Source organism: Psittacula echo (assembly GCF_963264785.1).
Source record: "Psittacula echo genome assembly, chromosome: 6".
Lineage (NCBI taxonomy): Eukaryota > Metazoa > Chordata > Aves > Psittaciformes > Psittacidae > Psittacula > Psittacula echo.
The window spans coordinates 47281910-47304473 of record NC_137743.1 but is presented as its reverse complement, the minus strand read 5'-3'; the positions used below and the strand labels follow the sequence as shown (position 1 = coordinate 47304473).

The 22564-nt window shown below is 36.7% G+C and overlaps 1 protein-coding gene across 1 annotated transcript in view; it reads left to right on the top strand.

The window, feature by feature from the left end:
- Nucleotides 1-22564, top strand: part of MYPN (myopalladin) — a gene marked incomplete at both ends in the record, with an annotated part of 46386 nt that overhangs the window by 4419 nt on the left and 19403 nt on the right. Inside the window, 10 exon segments of the mRNA XM_080620571.1 lie at nucleotides 6679-6854; nucleotides 7983-8034; nucleotides 9563-9710; nucleotides 11236-11307; nucleotides 11517-11658; nucleotides 12598-12621; nucleotides 14758-14874; nucleotides 15619-15988; nucleotides 17900-18487; nucleotides 20790-20937. Coding sequence (XP_080476697.1) covers nucleotides 6679-6854; nucleotides 7983-8034; nucleotides 9563-9710; nucleotides 11236-11307; nucleotides 11517-11658; nucleotides 12598-12621; nucleotides 14758-14874; nucleotides 15619-15988; nucleotides 17900-18487; nucleotides 20790-20937 — 1837 coding nt within the window.

Genomic DNA, 22564 nt, shown 5'->3' with positions numbered 1-22564 from the left:
CAACTGATGAAAGAAAGCTTTAAGGCGTAAGTGTGGTGGTGCATGCTTGCCTGTGTCCTTTGATTTAAAATGGACTTCCTAACCATAGAAAGGAATCAATCCCAAGTTACTTATAATGCTTATAATACATACACTCACCATGTAGAAGCGGTACTGTGGGAACCCAGGGTATTGAGAAATAAGAACATGATTCAACAAGCTCTGTAACATAGTTTCTCAGTCAACACTAGGAGCAATCTGATGGTTAAACAAACGCAATGGGAATTATAAGACAGAAATTAGAGACAGGAGATTTAGAAAGAAGCTGATCACGGGAATGGAAAGGACTGGAGAATATGATGGACAGATACCATGTTTGAAAGCAAGACAGTACAAAACAAAATTGATGATGTAAAAATGGTGTAAATATCATTCGTGATGGATCAGGGTCAAACTATCACTGGCAATGATACAGCATTATAATCTAGATGCTTGGTAGGTAACTGTCTGGTCTATACAAGGGCTCACTGAGGGACAGAAAACTGGATGTTGGAGCAAGAGAAGAAAACAGAAACTGATTTGAAATATGAATATGGATATGGAAAGCTAAATCCTGCTTGGCTGAATACAGACAGACCTGTCCAATTGCTTCTTAAGATAACTCAGCCTTAATTTAACACACTCACATGTTAGAGGAAGCTCGTTAAGCCCACCTATCTGGAAAGAAGCTTAAATTAAATGTTACCCCTTTTTCAGTATCATCAGCTGAATGCAGTGTCAGAAGTGACAAAGACTGACACTGTAGTATATGGGCCTCTAGCTAACTCAAACCTTAGCTTGCAACTAAAAAGCACTACTAAGTTTATTGATTTATTACTTTGACTAGACTGCAGGTTAGAAATAAGCATTTAAGAGAAGTATTTCTTCATATTTCCAAACTGTTAAAGGTTTTTATGACCTCTTTCTCATGCTTCCTTCTACAGCTTTGTTTCTGTATGAGTAATGATAGGTGTGACATTCACTCCTCTCTGTGAGGACAGCACTCCTTCTTCCCTCAAGTTCAGAGGTGCCTACATTTTTCCAAACTGTTTGGCACATCACTCTTAGGTTAATTTTACTTATGAATCACATTGCATGGTTTGGCATACAGAGCTATCCTGAAAGTGTCATGAGGATTTGAAGTTCTAAAAACAGGCTGTATGTCATAAGGTTTCCATGAAAACATTCTTTAACATAGGCATACAAAGCTTAATAAAATGCGTTTTAGTGCTGCTTTGTTTAAGGAGACTGGAGCTGTAACTAATCACAGATTTTTAGAGACTCTGAAGCCATGTAAGATTGATTAAGACTTTTTTCTTCCTGGCTGCCAAATGCAAACATGTATCTGTTTTAGTGTTCAAAGTCTAGAGAGCCAAACTTCTCTTACATGCAACTCCAGTCAAGTCAATAGATTAAGACCTAGGATTAATTTGGCACAGTGGATGACACTGCTTGTGCTTAATGTGAACCTGCCTTGTATGATGAAGCTATCATTACAATTCATGGCAGGAATGAAATGTCAGTGACAGACAGCATTGCTACTTCAGTCATGCCATGTATCTCAATGTCAGAACTCCCCTTGGAACTGACATTTCATTGCTAACATGTACGACGTTTGGATGGTAAGAATAAACTAAAATGTTAACAAGCAAAGAGTAGGTATGGACATGCCAAAGATTTACATAAAACTTAATTTCACAAAAGAGAATTGTTTTTCATTTATAAATATTTCAAAGAGATAACATACATGGAGAATGTTCTTTTTCTAAGCTTAATCTCAAAATAACTTTATTATGAAAATAGTGACTAAAGAATGCACTGCATAGAAGAACTAAACAAATGTTTGAAACAGAAGTTTATTCCTGAATTATTAAATCACTTATGTTGCGAATTTTTAACTAGTCAAAGGAAAAAATAACCACAAAGAAAAGAATTAACTCAATCCTGCTCCACTGTCTGTTTAAGTCAAGTAAAGGAATATACTACTAAAGGAACATACTACTGACATACTACTAAAATAATTGAGATAAATAGCTTACACGGGGTTTTTAAATTTGCTCATAAGAAATTAGAATTGTGCCTCACATAGGCACGCAATATAGGCTTATCTTCACACAGACACACAAAGGTTAATTGGAAAAGCTGACCACTAGTAACACAAAGAGTTATTACATCTGAATAGTGATTGTATACAGCATTCTGTGTAATGTGTTTTGCTTTATGCGTCACTTGAGTGAGGAGCCACATTTGAGTGAACACAAAACCAGAATATCACCATACTATATAAGTTAATTTAATGTTCTGAAAAGGTGCTGCTGAAAATGAGATAAAATTCTAGAACATGGGTATTCTCTTGAATAGTTTTTCGTATCTGCTAAAGCTAACATGCTAAACCAAGGCTACATTAGAAGAAGGAGGCATGAGGTAAGTATATAAAAAGACATGAGTAAGTCCCTTGACTCATCTCCCAAAGTACACAGTTGCCTATATGTATTAGACACCTAAAAGCAACTTGTACATTCACATACCAAATTTATGCTTGTAGTCATACAACTTCTCTCCTGAAAATGTGACCATTTTCGATTATCACCAATTGCAGATCTTGAAAGCAACATAAGAATAAACCATATAATACATATAATACAACATATAATAAAAAAATAAATAAAAATTCCCCTTTGGGATAACAGGAATCTTATGTAATTTCCTGGTCTGAAATTTAAAACTGGCACTAATCAATTTCAAAGGACATTTTCAGTCAGCTCTGTAATGCACATATCCATATTTCTTCATTGGGACTGCTAAACATTTCCTCTACATACTTGTGGTAGAGTTGTTCCTTTATCCCAGCCACTAGATGTTTCTGTTCCGGTGTCCAGGGACCCCACTACTAGCTATGGTATCTGTATCTACATGTTTATAAGGACATCACTGTACAGAAAAGCAAATGTGATATGCACTTCTGTGGAGCCAGTCAAAAAAGCTCCACTGTATCTAACTATTAGTGGGAGGAAATACCAGGTTTGGGCAAGTCATTGTGGGCAAAGTCTAAAATAGTTGTTGCTCTTCCTTCTGTCTGAAAAGGTTTGTATTAGAGGATCTGAAAGGTTCCTGACTGGACTATGATGGAATATGAACACTATAGCTCAATCAGAAGCTGGAAGGATCATTATTTTTAAAGGAAATGCATTCTAAATAGAAGTGTAAAACGATTATTTCAAAATAGACACAAATAAAAAGCAGGATTTGCAAGCTAAATGTTAATGAAGATTCATACAATCTACTAGAAAATAATGGCAACGGTACTGTGATAGCGAAATCCTTTAAAAAAGAAGTAGTTTGCAAATAATAATTTTAAGACCACTGATTTCACCTTTTAAAAATTATTTTTAAGTGCTGCTTCACAGCTTCTAAAAAAGATAGAGGATGGTAGATAAAAGATAAAGATACAAGATAGAAAGATAAAATAGATAAGGAGAATGGTTACATACTCTAGGATAAGTCTATTAATATACATACATATATTTTTATACTCTTTCATGAGTGTCTGCTTTTGGCCACTGTCAAGTCAGCATGCTGGGTTAGGTGGACTTGTAGTCTGAACACCCAGGAAGTTCTTATTTGTCTTTGTACATGTGCTAGCTCACCTAGCATCCTAGGGTATATGCTGATGTTATTACTCCCTTTTGTATGATGACAGCTATCTCTTAAATTTCCAATGATATTGCATGTTGTATGCGTTTGGTTAATATCCAAAACACTGTTTACAATTGTATTGTGAAGCACCTTAAACAAGTTCTATTGAGGTTTGAGAAGCAGCATGAGTGGCTGCTGAAAGCTATCCTGAAGTAAAGTGTTGCCCTAGGCAGATTGTCCATTAACAGAAAGTACCTTGGACCATCTCATTTTGCCATTCAGAGTGGTAGAAAACCTAGCAAATGCCAAACTTCAAAGGGATAGAGGAATATATTCTTAATGTTGAGGCTCACATTGAGTTCATGCAAGCACCCGTGGCAATTTAAATGCACCTGTAGCTTCCTGACTGTCCAGTCCCTTCTTTTATGGTTATTAACATTTACCAAGGGTGATATATAGGAGAATTTGTATAATTCAGTTACCTGAAATTCACATATCCAGTATCCTGGTGCAAACCCATTTTCATTAAACTAAGACTGGGGCAGCTGAGCCTGGGAACACGTTTGAACGTCCTCGCTTCAGAGTGAGAAACCTTCAGCAAAGAAGTCAGCATCAGGATTTTAGCATTCTAAAGCACTGCTGCCATATCTGAAAAAGCTGGTCTATCAGAGCCCTAAGGCTCAAACAGAAGAGAAATTAGCAACTTTGGTTGAAGTTCTCCGCATAAAGCAGTGCCAGTTTCTCGGTGGTAAAACCCTGCAAGAAGGTTGTGGATGTATTTTAGTAAACTGTACTTGGCTGTGAAATGTCAGGGAAGAGATCTGGGACATTTTACACCCTACTGGCATCCTCTTTTAACATGATGATATTTACTAAATGACTGTCTGTTGCAATCAGAAATGTTAAATTTATAAAAGTCATTTTCTTAGACACATTTTCAATTCTTGTTACAAAGGAGGCTTGTAAAAAAGGATAAGCAAGCAGATGTAGACACGAACCAAGTTCTAGCTTTCTAGCTACAAAGGTTTGCCTTTCTAAAAGCGGAAATTGTGTTAAGCAGCATGATTCATTCCATAGTGCAGGAGTCTCCCTCAGTAACAGGCAGATCTGTACACTTTCCAAGCTGCTTATTCAAGTCAGTTGGCTGTACAGCTACAGATTACACTAGTGTGCAACTCAAAGTAGACTGGGGAATACCCTGTCTACTTTAAGAAAGCCATGTTGGATGGCTAGGACTAATGGTGCACAAATAGTACATGGTTTACTTCTTAGCTATGTAATCAGCATTTAAATTCTAGATTTGTACTCCTTCATATCTCACAGTCTCTTTGTGGCTTTTTTTTCAATTCTACATTGCATTTCTATCAAATTCTGGTCTTCCATTGGTATGGACTGTCTTACAGATTTATTTTTTTTCCTCCCTAAGATGTTAATTTGGGCTTTTCTTCATGTTCAATTTGTAGCACAAATTTTTATAAAAAGTTGTGCTTCCGAGAGGTGAATTCAACTGAATGGTTAAACAAATTTATTTATTAATGTTTTTCTAAATTATCTGAGATGAAAATGTATTGAAGCACCTTGTATTATGAGCCACAAAATATGAATTATTATAATTTATTACTCAGAAATATATTTTTATCCTTTTTACAACTGATCTTATTTTGTGTGATATATAATAGTAAATACATTTGCCATTGCATTGATAGCATTTGTATGCACTCAGAAACTGGCAGGTACTTATATAAAGATGGATGAAACAATTATTTGTTTTAAAAGGTCAATTAAATAAAAAATGTCAGTGTGACAGTTCTCACCCACAAAGCACAAGATGCATTAATCAACCATATGTAGTTAAGAAAGCAGCAATAAACAGAAAATACAAATATTTTTGTGCAGTTTTATATCTATGTTTATGAGAAAGTTTTTAGTGAAAACACAAATGCACCTTAGTTTGGGTCTTCAAATTCAGCTAATTATCAAAAAATCATACAGATATTTCTGAGTATTATCTTAAACATTTAACTCTGGATCCCTATACATAGTACTACAGCTTCTCTATAAAAGTAGATTGTCTTATTACATTTGAATCTGGTTCTTCAAACCCACCTGCTTTTTCTCTTTCTGTTCTGTCTTCATATTAACAAGCAATAGCAATCAGGCCTGCTCTCCTCTCCTACTAGCTCTCAGATTGAGTCACGGTTACTGTCATTTGGTGCTTTTTAGGTGCTGCTTTTACTTTTGGTTGGATTCCTGTATTTTCTACTGAAATAACCCTTCTGAACACTGAGGCACATAGAAATGCCTCAGATGAAAGCATGAAGTCTCTAAAGGGCCGAGTATATTCTTGAATGTGTAACTGGGTTTAACAGAGAAACACAGCAGTATGATGCAGAAAAGAATTCAAGGTCCAGCTGTCTCACTGCCCATGTCCTTGTAAGGAAATGCCTCTATATTGCAATAAATCACTTATCTTTCCTTGTGATACACTTATGCCATCTTTTATAAAAAGTAGATTGTCTTAAATATACAATAAAACAAAGAACAATATTATAGTAAATTTCAGTCACATTCTGAATGAACATGAACTTTGGAATCACAAGTTTGAGGGGAATTTGCTTACTTAGGTGTGGTTTTTATTTTTCTACAGTTTAAGCCACAACACATATCTGAATGTACAGCAAGATAAATTCAGAGCAAAATCGACAGCATTCCAAATTCAGAGCTCTTCTACTCTACTACTGAAATCTGTGTATCAAGAAAAACATGTGCTAGAATCGTTTATATAAATTAGTTTGTTCGCATGTTTAAATACTGCAAAGAAAGGAGCTCTATTATTTACTGTAGTTGAATATTATGAAAAAAAAAAAAATTATTCCTATGACTATTGATTCTACACTTACCTGCAATACTCTGTCAGAATCTTCAGGCTAACAACCACCCATTTGATCATCAGAAAGACTTTGAACAATGTCATTCTATTTGTCAGGTTAATTGCGTTGATAAACAGTGTATTTTGCCTTGCAGGTGGTACTGTGAAGGGAAGGAGCTTGAAAACTCACCAGACATTCAAATTATCCAGACAGGTGATCAACACTCATTGGTTATTGTTGAAGCTTTTGAGGAGGATACAGGACGTTACTCGTGCTTTGCTTCAAACATCTATGGAACAGACTCTACCTCAGCAGAGATTTACATAGAAGGTAATGATAGAATTGTTGCAGAAATTGTTGTTTAAATTGATCATACAGGATTAAGATATAATTATGTACTTTGTATGCTAACTGTGTAAATAGATTCGTCACAAAAAAATACACAGCAGAGAGTCAATGCTTCATCGTTATTAACGTCTTTATTATTTCTCTGTAAAATAACCTTCAGATGAGTGACTGCCCTTTACATGTAATTTTATTGTGTTGTTCCCCAGAGACTTTCTATATCTCACCACAAGATTAAAGTCTAGAAATATTCAGATTCTGATGCCAACTTATATTTTTTTGTCTGTCATACCCTACAGAAAGATAAAAATTTAAATTTGTATCTAATTCTTTCTAATATCTTTCCCCCACAGTCATTATTCCAAATTGAATATAGGATAGCTTCATCCTAACTTATTATTGGGACCTTGTAACCAAAATAAATATGCCAGCAATTTGATATTTTACTTGCACAATAGATGCTATAAATGTCTGTGCTTGGCAGGGATTTACTACTGCTCGAGACTGGGGCCAAGGCCTGCTTTTACCTAACTCAGAGGATGTTGGATGGAAGCCATGACTGATGGAGATGCTCACTGGCAGGAACGGCAGAGAAAATGCAAATTCCAAATGCAGTGAGAGCTGAATCAGAAGTGTAAAATGTCTCAGTAAGACAGCTGTTAGTAAACTGAGCTAGTATCTTCTCCAAACTGTGCTACAAGGCACTAGTTTCATTGCAATAGCTATATTCCCCTCCCCCCTTTCTATTTTTTTAGCCAGTAGATAGAAAAAGGTCTTATGTGATTCACAACAAAAATTACAGACTAAAACCTACTGGTGTCATTTTAAAGAAAGTCTGGGGAGACCAAGGTATGCATTCACTCTTGGATGCTGTATTCCTCATTTCATTCACACTTTATCCCAAATTTGCCTTATGTCAATAGCAGTTCTGCATCTTGCACAGTATGCAATGTTGGTTCATTTCCATTGCAATGTGATCTTCCGTTTTGGCTTAGCTTTATAATATACACCCTTAGAATGTGCCAAAGGAAATATGAATAAAGGTTTGTATCATTCATAGATAAACTCCCAAAACTCCTCTGCTAAGTGTTCGGGTTTTTTTCTTTTTCACAGGAGTCTCTTCTTCTGACTCTGAAGGTGAAATAATCAAAGACGAAATGGATCAGTAAGTTGAAAATCAATTACATCTTCCATATCTCTTACAGTTTAAAAACTTCACAAGCATAGACATTTCGGTTTCCATTAATATTTTGCAGCTTCCAACACATTAGGCTTTTGTTTGAGATTTGCTTGGATTGTTTGGGTTGCATTTTGTTTGTGTGTTTGCTTGTTTGCTTTAAAATAGCATGGAACAACTACACATTTGCTTGTGTCTTCAACTTTAGCTTAAGAATTGAAACTTTTATATCAAATATAAACATAAGGAGACATATGTTACCTGAAAGATTAAACTACTAAAATTAATGTACTAAACCAGATGCCATTTGATGGCATCTTAAAATTCAGACCCACCTTAAATGCTGATTTAGGTATCTAATTTAAAAGTAAGATTTCTTACATGAAAGTATGGTATATCATGAAGTTTTTGGCAGAAGATGGCTCTACATGCATTATTTAGATTTAAGATAAGGAAATTAACACATATGAACTAATGCAAACTGAAATGATGGCATAAAATACTATTTAATTATAAAAATAAAGAAAAGGTGTCAGATGTAATCTAAAACGAAATAATTATGTTTTTCCTAAATGAAATCCATTCCCCGTGCATTTAGAACCTGATCCAATCTTTCAGAATCAAAGTCTTTCTGTGAATTCAAAGGGTGCAAATAGCAGTTTTGGGTATAAATCAGAGTGCCTTTATATTTGCTTAGCTTCCAGCTGTTGTCACATGAATCTGAACACCTGTAATTAAAGGGAATTAATATGAGAACAGGTGAAAAAAATTCCATAATTTTAAAAGAGAAAATCAGTGATCACCATAACTGTATGTTCACCCTGAGTAAGGCTTCCTCTGGTTTCAAGGATGGCTTTCCTGCGGGGACCTGTGGTACATTCCAGAGCAGTCAGTGCTCAAACTGAATAAAAAGACCATCTCTTCATTGTCTGCATTATTTCATTTAGCAGTAAAAAAAAAAAAAAAAAAATAGGGTCAACTCTTTTACTTCCATAGAAAAATAACCTAGAAAAAGTGAAGATGTGACCACCTGTACGCTTCCAAAGTTGTATGATATGTAGGTCAGAAAGCATACCTTTCTTTTTTTATTTTTCAGCAGTAAATTATTGAATCTGTATCCTAGTAGACCATGGTATTTTCATTACCTTATAGGCCCAAATCTTCATACAAGTTCAGGGAGAAAGAGAAATTAGCATTGTCCTCTGAGAAACTAGCACTGCTCTCATGCTGCTCAGAGCTGGTAACAGTAGCTTTCAAGCCATAAATGAGTTAATCCAGGCCATTTATTACACTTGGTGTAACTGAACTAAGTATGAGAGATTAGAGTGGCAAGATATACAGACTGATTCTTATAAAATACAGTTTACCTAGGAGTACATATCAGTTTAGATCAATCGTAATTCAATCCTGGAAGTCAACATGGGGTCAACAGGTAACTGGGAGAGACATAAATAAGGTGGACACACGCAGCTCTAGCTTTCAATTAGAGAATTTGTTTTCGGTTATTATTCCACAGCAAACCAAAGCCAGCTGACACCTTCCTGAATGAAGTATCTTCTGCTGCTAGAACTGCAACAAAGCATCTAGAGACCTCCAAGGCACCATCTGCTGTGGCTCAGGCTGTGTCTGTACCTATCCAGTCTGTGTCAACACCAGTTAATCAGGTAAGGGAGACAATATGGTGAATTTCAAGGACCAAAAGCAGCTCTTAAAAAGGTGTTTCTTCTCCAGTTTGTGACTCAGAATCCACAAATGTTCTAGTTTTTGCTTTGCTGATGAACTTTAGCTTTGAACCTTACCACCATACAGTAGTTGCATACACAAGAAGAGATGTTCTGCCTACTAGCTAACCTTTAGCACCTGGCAGAGGGAAGGGAATCTTTCACCCCCAGGTTACAGGCGTCTCTGCGGCAATGAGCAGAAGGAGCAGCTGCTGCTAGCTCAGCCAGTGGTGGGAATCTGTGTGCACTCCAGCAGGTCAGAGACTGCATGCCGTGAAGGGCACTTGGATGTGTAACTCAGCGCACTGGCCTCATTGCAGATTGACTCATTCACTTTCAATAGTGGCAGCCTATAACTTTTTCCTGTAACTTTCCTAAAAGCTTCAAATAACTTTTTTTCTCTCTCAAGAACTCACCTGAAATAGTTTTCTTTCAATGAAACTTATTTTAAGCAGAAAGATTTCCCTACTATGTTTACTTTATATGTAGATATGCTATTTACACATAACATTTTAATATCCATATCAAAGAGTTTCTAATTAACGTTAGCATGCGTTTAGAGTCCTTTTTGCTTCAAACTATCAGAATATTCATTACTGTGCATTTTTTCCTAATGGAAGGAAGACCCGTATCTCCTTAAAAATGAAACTGAGGGACTTTACACTGCCTTTTCAATGTTTACAAACTAGAATTAGGTGGTAACCAGTAAACAGATACTGACTAGGTGAAGCAACGCACATGTATTTTTGACTACAAAGAGAACAGAACTAAGCCCTAGTGACATTATGTCATTTTGACAGAGGCTGCCTAAGTCCAGAGTAGTGGTTATCTCAAAAATCACCATTTTTAATTCTGTTGGCCTATAAGACACCATCTATAGAATTTGGCTGTTTCCTGAGATACTCAAGCACTAATTCTGCTGTTCTGGGGCATATTCTATTTCACTAAAATGGAAAACTCTATTAATCAAGTCATATAAGGATGTTTTCCAGGAGGAGAATAATTTCATTCTGATTTCACTGAGTAGGCTCAATAGGGCCATATTCCACCTCTGAAATTATTTGGTTTTGGCAAAGGATTAGTCACACACATGACTTAACTTTTCCTTATTAACATCCACAGATATTTTCTAAGTAAAAGGTTTTAAAAGGAGGCTACCACCAAGCAACCTACATAGATCTGCCTTAGTGAAGTATTGAGGAAAGATATTACGTTGCAGTGAAGTTTTCCTTGCCATGACTAACTCAGTAAGGCAATAAGAGCATTGTTACTCAGGCAGTATCCCATTAAGGAAGATCACTAGCAGTTGCCTACAATAGAGCAACGTTTTCTCATTTCATTAAATATTTTGCTTTAGACTTCACCCACCAAAATCTCTTGCATCATTCCAAAAGCACGTTTCTTCTATATATGGGAAAATAACCACTATACACCTAAATATCATCATATGATGTTTTGCAATCTGCAGGCTCAAAGCCCCACTAACTATTTGCAAGGACTGGATGGAAGACCTATAATTGCTGCTCCTGTATTTACGAAGGTAATTTGTTCTACGACATATTTGAAAACCAGAGACAAATTAATTGTATTGAGAGGTAATCAAAAATTTCTAACAAAGATAAAAAAAACGGAATTATGCATTTCTTAAGTCATTCAAGGATTAAGTGGCTTTACGAAATCTTACTGAAATCAGTATTACTTCCAGACCAAAAAGACATTTACTGACTGTCTATTCATTTTCTCTATTAGATGTTACAGGATATTTCAGCTTCTGAGGGACAGCTTGTGGTCTTTGAATGTCGGGTGAAAGGAGCTCCTTCCCCAAAGGTTGAATGGTATAGAGAAGGAACACTGATAGAAGATTCTCCAGATTTTAGGATATTACAGAAAAGTACGTTTGTTGTGTGGAAATACTGTGTCTAATGAAATACAGGCAAGCAACGAAACTGCTAATAGCAACACTTTGAATTTCTCACTGCGATGGTAAGAACCATATAAGCCATACTTATGGCAATATATCTGGGTTCCAGAAGCCAAAACTGTGGATGAATTAAACAACATACTCACAGACTCATTTGTCTGAGATTCCCCAAACTACTGAGTTGTTTTTCCTTGTGCTTTGATCCCTTTGCCACTTCAATGTCCTTTTCTAATCCAGACTTACTTTCAGTGTTTGTTTTTGGGTTTGCACCATTTATGTAGAGCTCCATTGCCCATAAATCCCTCATCTTATAGTTAAGTGCTATTGCAATAGAACTTACAGGCAGTGGATTGCTTATTTATCCACAAAAGTAACCTGATGTACATATTAGCATGCTTACATATGTATGTGCACAATAGATGTTAGGTTGTAAACATATACTTCTACTTTAATTTTTAAGTGCAGTCAAAAAATCTGCAGTTTTCTCACAAGTCACTGGCATGCTAAAATTGCTAAAACTCAATAAAAATTCCTTACATACCACACAAAATTTAACCTATAGGAAAACATATTTTATCATAACTTGTTTTCATGTGTGTAATAGTTTCAGAAATTGTCTTCAAGACACAATTCAGTAGTACTAAGATTGCAAAAAAAAAAAGCTTCCTGCAGAATTTATTTCCTATTCATAAATTCTCAAAAATGTTCATAAGTGTTCATATTGTTCACTGGATTTGACATACATTTGAGTATAAGGCCTGGCTGTCTCCACCACCCCTTAGAAAATTGCATCAAAAGGAGTATTCCATCTTATTGAGAAGATCAAGCTTTGTATTTAGTGTTTAAGAAAAATTATTGGCAAAAGGCAATAGTAACTCAATCTACTAATTCTGCTCTTCTTCTCTTTAGAACCAAGATCTATGGCTGAACCAGGTGAGGATCATCAAAAAAGCTCATACTTTTTTGATTATACAAATGTATATTCACAAAATACTAATTAAACTCCACTATTTAATTAACATAATTTCTTCCTTCTCCCACATTCTATAGCTACTTGTAAGATGCATGTCATTCTAGACTGTTCCATAAACATATAATTTGAATTAATTCTATCATTTTTTAAGAAAATAATGTTTCCATTCTGCTTTGACCCAGTTCTAACTTAGAACCTAAATGTTGCCACCTTACGAGCTGAAGATTAACAAAATTAATGGACGAGGGTCCCCTGTATATCTGAGGCTCGTAAGTACACCAGATGATGTAGGACTGAGCTATTTTTATCTAGTTTACCAGTTAGGGAACATTGCATAAGACATTTAGCCATGTCAGCCATTCCCTTTGCTCTCTACTAGCGTAATATGAGAGTATCACACCAGGTGCTCCACCCCTGCTATCAGCAAATCCTATAAAAGTGGCTGGACTTGCTAATTTCATGGATCAGAGCAGCATATAGGCTACTCTGCATACTTTGAGCAAAGAAGCCTTACAGACTTTTACTACTTCTCCATGAGACAATCACTCTCTCCATTATAATTTTCACTATTAAAAATGTAAAGCTGCCCCTCTTAAGACAGAAAATTACTAAATGATTTTTTTCTGTGGAATTATATTAATGAATTCCTGTGGAATATAAAGTTCTGTGACTCTTCTCCTTGCCCTGTTAAAAGATTTTTGCCCCCAGAAATGTCTTGAATGCAACTTCCTCTCTCTGCAATGTCTGTTTCCGAGACCTAGGAAAGAATAAACAGAGCTTCTACCAGAACCCACCAATGCTGTTCCTTTACTGTCCAGTGGCATCGCTGCTGAGTAATGTGAAGCAGTTTTTAGAGGGTAATCAGTTAGGTGCAGTTGTCACTGCCTCATCACCTGTTGCTGATTGAGAAGGAATCTGCATTTCCATGCATGCAGTGGTTGGCAAATGCAAGTACGTAAACTAGATACTATAATACCTTAAACTAGTTCTAAAATCCTAGTGCTATAATAAACTATTATTCTCCTATAGTTGTTAGCAAATAGTCTCTTTGTTGCTACTAGGTTTTCCTCAGTGATGACATGAAATAAGCGAGCTTAAGTGTAGTTATGGTCTTCCACAGAAATACTCATGAGATATAATCCTGTCGGGTTTTAGGAAAGTTTCTTGCAAAATGGTAGCAAAACTGATTAGCAGAAGAAATGCTATCAGCCCACATTTCAATACACTTCCAATGCTACTTTTCCTCTCCATCCCAGCTACCCAATCAAACAAAAGATTTAAAATCCCATCACCATATGTATAGTAGATATCTAGATACTAGATATCTAGATACTGTATCTACTAGATATAGTAGATATATAGATATATAGTAGATATATAGTACTATAGTAGATACTAGCTGGTATTGCTGCCGAAACGTGTCAGATCCTGGTCAGACAGGAATGTCATAGCCCCAGACTGACTTTTCAAGATGGAATTTAATTTCTTCTAGTACAATTTTGATCGCACATTTTTGGTGCCCATTAATCTTCTTCACAAAGAAATGAAAATGCAGCTTTCTAGAAGCACAATTAGCACAGTCGCCTCTATCTGCAAATCTGCACTGGTACTTTTGGAAAGTGCCAGCCTATACGTATGTTTTGCATTTCTTCACCTTACAGAGTGACTCCACTTGAATTGTTCCCAGTTAATTATAAATAATCTTTCCATTTGCAGAGGTGAAAATACATATATTTGAATGAGTTGTGAATATAGAATACACTGTATTTCTCCAAATTAAATTTCAAGTTCTTCAGAGAGAAAGTCTGTGTTTCATGTGGTTAGGAAAACATTTTCTAATGTTTCCCAAACACTGCTGACACCTGTTCTTCACTTTGTTGGGCATGCTGCAGCATAGAGCATACCAGTTGCTACAGACAATGCTGATAACAGCTGCTGCACACAAAGGCTGCCAAAACTGATAATACTGATAAAACTAAAATCAAACTAAGCAAGGTGGAAAACTTAAGGAAATGTCCCCAAGGGTAGTCAAGGCTTTATGTGTTTGTTCAATGCATGTTCACTTCAAGTAATAATACTGTTCTGATGCTTTGCAGAGGAAATTTGTACTCTTGTTATCGCTGAAGTATTTTCAGAAGACTCTGGCAGTTTTACCTGTACTGCAAGCAATAAATATGGCACAGTATCTAGTATAGCTCATCTAACTGTCAAAGGTAAGAGTTTGGTTTAGTCTTTTGCTTGCTAATAAATACAAGCAGAGCAGGCTGCTACCCTGTGCAGTCCAGGCTGCTTATTGTACATAGAGATTGCTATGCCTTTTTAAAGTGCCATTCTGCAATTAGAAATGTGAAGGTACAAAGGACATTAGGGAATGAATCTCACACAGCCCTTCCAAAAACACAGCTCTTGCTGACCTCAAGATTTGGGCAATAGCCATTTCTGGAATCTCTGTGGATTGTCTAGATAGCTGTTTCAATAACCCTTTGGTGCAGAGCCCAAAGGAGGAAACCTCAAGACAGATTCTTTCATACTGCCTACATGATTTAAGCTGCCAAGGCACTATGCAGTTAAGTGAGCAAAGTACAGTATATAAAAAAGAATAGTGTGCTGTTAACTCCAATTCAGCTCAAGTTCTGACAGTGTTTTTCATGACTAAAAGTAAGAGAATTCTCTGAAAAGAAAGTTTGCATTTCAAAGATGCTAGTGGAATTCACAGGACACATGGCTGAAGGCCACTGCTGGATCTTCCAAACTAGAATGGTGTCTCTTTTTCCCCCACCTTTACAATATTCCTTTGTTAAGGGAACTTGTTGCTAAACAAATGAGGTGAAACAACTCAGTCCCACAGCTGGAAGGACATCAGAGTGAGTTTTTTTTAACTGTAACTTTTGTGATTTCATTTCATTATAATTTATGGGTTTTACATATCACCAGAAGTTTGATATTTACTATTTCAGCATCTGAAGACAGTAGTAATGCTGCTACCCTTCACACAATGAGCTCAATCAACTTAATTGCTGCTGAACATCAACCTCCCCCATGTACTCCTTCCCATCGTGTAGCAAATCAAACCCCCAAACCTAAACTTGAAGGTGTTCTTGTGAACCACAATGAACCCAGATCGAGTTCCAAGATAGGTCTCCGGGTGCACTTCAAGCTGCCTGAAGATGATAAAGGAAGTGAATCATCATCAGAGGATGGACCTGGCATTACAAACCAAACCAGACCCAACTATTTCCAAGAGAAGATAAATGGACAGCCAATGAAAATACCAGAGCCAACATCACCGTCTAAGGAACCCCCCCCAGTACTGGCTAAACCAAAGCTGTAAGTAAAAGGGCTTCTAAGTCTCAGGTGCATCACTGATATTATTTGGTATTCATAGAACACCACACTATTGCAGTAGAGAAAAAAAATCAAATGCAGAACAAAAAGACAGTCACTATCACATGGTGCTGGCCTTAAAAACATAGAGCATAGAAAACACAGCTAGATAATTTTTTCCTGTCTATCACTCTCGTGAAAACTGTTCCCCGATTTTGAAAGAGAAATGTTTTCCCTTTGAAATTTTATTTAATTCCATAAAGTTTTCTGCTGCAAACAAAAGATCGACAACATGGATTTTATTTGGGCAAAGTAAAAGCAGTTTTTTCAAATATATCTCACTCAATTCTGGGTATGCAATTTTGCCAAGACCAGACAGATTCAGTCTTACACATAGCATCGGGTAGCTGCTAGCTAGCAACTGTAGATCCCAAGACCTCATGACCACAAGAATAACTTGGGGCAGTAATTTTTTAATTTGCTAAGCCCATGTTCACAGCTCTATACACTTTCAGAGCTATGGTGTGTTTAAGAGGGTAACAGAAGCAGCATTTAAATTGTCCAGTGCTTGCATAAAACAGAATTTCTCCCCCCCCGCCCACCCAAACATAACAAAGGAGTGCATTATTATGCACATGTATATATGAAGTACACAAAATCAGGATTGCACAACTTCTAAGTCTCTAAAATGGTACTTTTGGAAAGCTTTACATTGTCATCTTTAGCTTCAATGTGATTTTTGTTTAGTACATTCTAGAAACAATAATTCTTTAAAAGAATTTCTCTTGACTTCATGTATTGGGTTAACCAGTACCAGTTGTGGTTGGTCTCTACTTTTACATTTTTTCACTATTTAACAATAGTTATTTCATATTCAACAATTTATTACATTATAATTCTCCATATTTTCTGTGTTGGTTTTGGTTTTCAAAGGGGAAAAGTTAGCCTGCTTTTCATATGCTCTATTTCCACATACTTAATAACTAAATTAACCCCTTGACAAGGCAAAATAATTTTCCTCAGTTGCAAAGTAAAAAAAGCCCTGAAGATCTATACAGTAAATAGTATCTAGGAAATAACAACTGCATGAAATGCAAGTACTCTGAATTGCACTCCTGCCTGTAACCAAATGCCAATACCACCTTAAACTACATTGGTAATATCTCTTTCGGTGGATTACTACAAAGCTTCATTAGCCAAATGCTGGTTTCAGAACCCCCTTTAATAAGAGCTAAGTAACTGCAATCTGCCTTACAAATGCTCATTTAAAATTCAATAAACCAAATCCTTCTCTTAGTTACACAAGCAGAGAGGTACTAAAGTGATACAGAACAGTGTATGACAACGCTGTTCCCTTAATATTTTTTACGAAGGCTTTTAGTGATAGATCAAGGGGGAATGGCATTAAACTGAAAGAGGGTAGATTTAGATCAGATATTAAGAAGAAATTCTTCACTATGGGGTTGGTGAGAAACTGGTACAGATTGCCCGGAGAAGCTGTGGATGCCCCACCCCTGGAAGTGTTCAAAGCCAGGCTGGATGGGGCTTTGAGCAACCTGGTCTAGTGTGAGGTGTCCCTGCCCACGGCAAGGGGTTGGACCTACATGATTTTAAGGTCCCTTCCAACCCAAACCATTCAATGATTTTATGATTCATGTGTTAAAATTTAAGAAATGTCTTCAGTCAAATCATTTTCATAGAAAATAATTTTGTGCCTCTGGCAAAGAATGGAAGAAGAAGGAAAAGTTTGTTTCAGTAGCAAACTAATATTATGCTTTCCTCATAATGTTAGAGAATACGTCATGTAGCAGTTTCCCATACCTCTTACTGTGTCACAATTCACGTATGGAACTGTAGCTAGCCAGCACATTCAGGGCTCATGACCAATTTTGTTCATCTTTGTTTTCTATGCAGTGATCAGACCCAGTTAAAACAGCTCCACAACCAGGTCTTGCTTGAACAACAGCAGGTCCATCAGACATCTGCAAGAGAGTTGTCATTTAACCCAGCTTTACTGAATTCTGCTACTTCACTTCATCAACAGTCAACCTCGACTACATACAAGCAAAGCAATGCTTCTGCTTCTCAAGCACACAGCTGTACCCGACCGAAGCAACTCCCACCATCACAAACCACACCATCTATCAGCTCCTCTTCTAGCTTCTTAGTTACAACATTCAGCAACATCCCTCAAGGAATTCAAAGGACAAATAACAAAGAAAATTTCACAGGAAATCCTCCACCTGCCCAATCAATGTCTTCAGGAGGGTTTACAAGCAAAACCGAACAGTCTCTACCAAGCCCTAAAGAATCCATGGTGTCTCCATTAACCCTTTCTACATCAAGTGTAAAACAATTTCAGCCACAAAGTGTGACTCCTGCTCCTATCTCCCCAACTGGCCGGATTCAGAATCCAGTAGCTTTCCTTAGTGCTGTTCTTCCTTCACTTCCTACTGTGCCGTCAACCAATGCTATGGGACTACCCAGAACTACACCAACCACGTAAGTAGCATAAACCACATGCAAGGAAGCAGGGACAAGACATATGCATAATGGAAACTAAGACATATTTCTGTTCAAGGGTTCAGTGGGGAGTCTACTGAAATGCAAGTAATTCATAAAATCAAAAAGCAAGTTAGTCATATATTCTGGTCCTTTAATCTAAACTTTACATTAAGAAAGGGGCAGTAGCTTCTATAATAAGATACATCAAGGGTAAGATAAATTCAACATAGAGAAATGTGAGTTTATAAACAGATATATACCAGAATTTGGGGGCTCAGAGATTCATAAGACTGTACGAGTGGGAGAGAAGAGATTTCATAAGTTTGCAGGGTAGGTCACTCTAAGACTATTTGCCTGTATGAGCCATAAAAACATTCTTATCTACTGTAAGCAACAAGTGAAGTTGTAAAAGGTACCTCATAATCTAAGCTATTTTTTAGTCCAGGTAAATCTAAGAAATAACCTATGTAAAGGTATTTGTCTGGTTGCAGTATTTTCTATGTTTAAAGTCCACCAGAAAATCTCAGGAGAGTTATTTTCACACAAATATTTTAATTGATAGTATGATTTCTGTGACAAAATGGCTACCACTAAATAAGCAAATAAGGATGATGATGTTCTGGAAAGGTTGTGGCTTTAAGAGTTCCTTCTTTACTAGTACAATTGAAATTATCACCCCTTTTGCGGACCATGTAAACCGTGTGTTATCATGGCTAGCATGAGTAGATTGATACAACTTTTTATCCATAGAACTTCCAAATTCTGCACAAAGTTACCAATGGTATACCAATGGTATACTTCCAGGTAGTGACAGCCATCAGTAAGTCACAATCTCCTAACTATCCTGCTGATAGTGCATCAACCGATCTCTAATTAGAAAATGTGTTCCTGTGTACATAACATTCACCACTCCTTGTGCCAAGAAATCCTGCCTTCAAACCACTATTGCACTCATATTCACAGACTTCCTAGCTGCCCAGCACAGCCACCTAATCACCATCACCCTGTGGCACACGCCTGGAGACCTTCACCTCTCTGGCATCATGGGCAGGCATATGTAATAAAGTTACAATGTTCACAGTGAAGGTTTTAACTATAGCCAACTCAAGCCCTGGGCCTGCTTTCACAGTATTGCAAGAGCAAGCAGAAGCCAACTGCAACTGCTCATCCACTCTCCTACCTCCCCTTCAGAGCTGGTGCACAAATGCACAAGCCCTATTCTCTTTGCATTAATGACATTTAACCCTTGCAAAGTGCTTTACATTGTCTAACTGCTGTACAGGCATTATCAAATACATCCTTACAGTATGTAGAGTAGTTAAATATTGTTTTCTTCATTTCACCTTTCCTGGGTCCCAGCCCAGAGATGAATTTCCACATAACTAGAGCTCATCATGCTGAGATTCAAATCTAGATCTCTGCATGGGAGAGAGTCAAAGTGAGGGCAGAAAAGATAAGGTAGGAAACTGAACAGTATTTGTGTTAATCCATGAATATCTACTGAAGTTCAAGTTTCCTTCTTTGGCATTATCAACTGCAATAATTCTGGCTACAAGAGCAGTGAGATCACCATGTCTGCAGAACAACAAAAGGAAGAACATCTTGCACAGCAACCATCAGTTATGCCCTTTACCTAGACGCCCTGTTATTAAGATCCCAACTCCTGGTAAACTACTAGAATGCTGCACACTCTTTAGTAGTGTGCTACTGCCGTGCTTCAGCAATGCACTCTCACTCTCCTGACAGTCTTATTTAAGAATTTAACAATTTTCAAGTCTTATTAAAATTAAACAGACTACATCTATAAAATAAAAAGAACTGTTGATGTTAGGGGCCATGAAAGGGTGAGAGGAATGAAAGAAGTAGAAGTGCATGGGGAGAGTAAATGATTAATGAAGGTGATAAAGATCAATGAGAAATTGTATTAACTTTACAATTATTGCCTGACTCTGTAAAATGTACAAATTGTACACCTAAGGTAACACCTATACAAATTCCTTTAGCATTAATTGTGACATCATTATTCCAGTATAAATACAAATGGAACTTAGATGCTTATTATAGTACTACAATGCTTATTCTCTTTCGCATGTGTGTCCTTAATTCCTACTGGCAAGGGAATGGGATGCACCTTTAAAATAGTATAAAAAAAAATAAATTACACATTGTGGTTTGGCTTCTACATAAATAAATAACATGCTCCTCCAGACAACTGAAGTGTAACATTTCATTTCACTCAGGTGACAAAAAATATATATACTGGTTGCTGCATGTTAGTATCAGAATTTTCTTTTAATAGCCCAACCCAGGGATTAATAAAGAAAAATCTGAAGCCTCTGCCATTAGCAACAGATGATTCTATTCGGGAAAATAAAGCTGCACTTGTGAAGGACCTGGAAAGAAAACTGCATTTCAGAGAGGATGTTAATCAACAAAGTAGTCAGCAGGTAAGAAAAATGAGTGCTATTAAAATAAATTTCAGTCATGAACAAGACATGTATTGTGGTACAAAAGGTGTTTGTGCAGTTTTAGCTGCTCCGGTACTTCGCAGAGTGAGCTTTTTTGGTAAGTACTGGTTTGGAATAGCAAACTAGAGCTTTAAATAGGAAGTATGAGGGGTTGCAGCTGTAGAGGGTTACTTTGTGACTGTGTAGCATTTTTATTTTTCTGAGCATCTCTGTTAGAGACCAGTAGGAATGTAAAACTTCCTTCTTTTCATGGAAGCTTCTGTACATCGGATTTCATTTTTTCACTTCACAAGTTGTTCAACTCATTGCACACATACACATCCATACGCTGTATATTTTTAACACACATTAAGGAGTAATCAAACTGTTTAAGAAAAGGTTTCTGTTTTTACTTTGGTTGAACTAAAATGCAGTATTCAGTTTTTAGCATTAAACCTATTTTTCCAAATCTCCCAAATTACATGTATTGACAGGGACTTGTTAGGAACCTAACAAAGTTTTTGATACCTGTTACAGGTGTATACCAAACTTCAGGCATTAGTAATGTTTAGCAGAATATGAAGCCTTTTCCATAGTTCAAGGAACTAAATATCAGTTCATTCTTAATTGGAATCAATGAATTCACCAGATCTGGTCAGTGTCTATGAAATTAAAGAGGAAATAAAAAATGAAATTATGTTTTGAGGTTGAAATCACTGTAAATCAGGTTCAATCGCCTTCATATAACAGTAGGACAACAAAGGACGGCTAGATAGCTGTTCTGTCTGTAGGTGATTGTGCTACTCTCACCTTGGCCACAAAGCCCTCTCTAGCTGTCCACTCAGCTCAGGCTTAATGCAGCAAATAATGGTTTACCCTGATCTGCTGTCGACAAGGGAAGTTTTCACTATGTCTGTTAGCCCTTCTGACAGAGAACATGCTAAGGTAAGCAAAAAGCCATGGAGTCTCTGGAGCAAATTGCTCTCTGTGGACAACTGCAGTGTAATCCCTGGCTTTTTTAGTTTTGCTGTTGACCTTTCCATCATATCATGCTGCCAAAGCACTTTGAGTAAAACAACTGGCAAGCAGTATGTTTTGCAGATGAATCACAAGTGTTACAATTTGTACTTGCAATGGTAATAAGACAAATTATTTAGAGAGCTACTGTGAAATACCTATCAGTCTTTTGACTTAACTGCATGATAACCCCTTTAGAAACAATGACCGCTACTAGTGTCACAGTTATTTGCTGACAGCACAAGTTATTTATACACTTATTTGCTATTCTGTATGAGACTAAATTAAAATCTTGATTCCTATATCCCACAAACACTGAAAAACTTCAAAGCTGGCAATTCTCTAATTGTTATGGTAGTTAGAATGCTGATGGTAATGAACTAGCAAACAATTTTAGGATTGCTCAATAGAAGTTCCCTCATTTTCCCCAGTTCCCACCTTTAACCACTTCCAATTTTATTCTTCCACATCCAAGAAGACTACTGCTCAGACTGACTGAAGAAAACTCAAGTCTGAGTCTTCTCCTAAGTGAAAGCAGTGATTATTTAAAGAGATAGAGAATGCATAATATTTTCCAAAGTTCTTACTGCTTTGCCCGTTTTAGAACAAT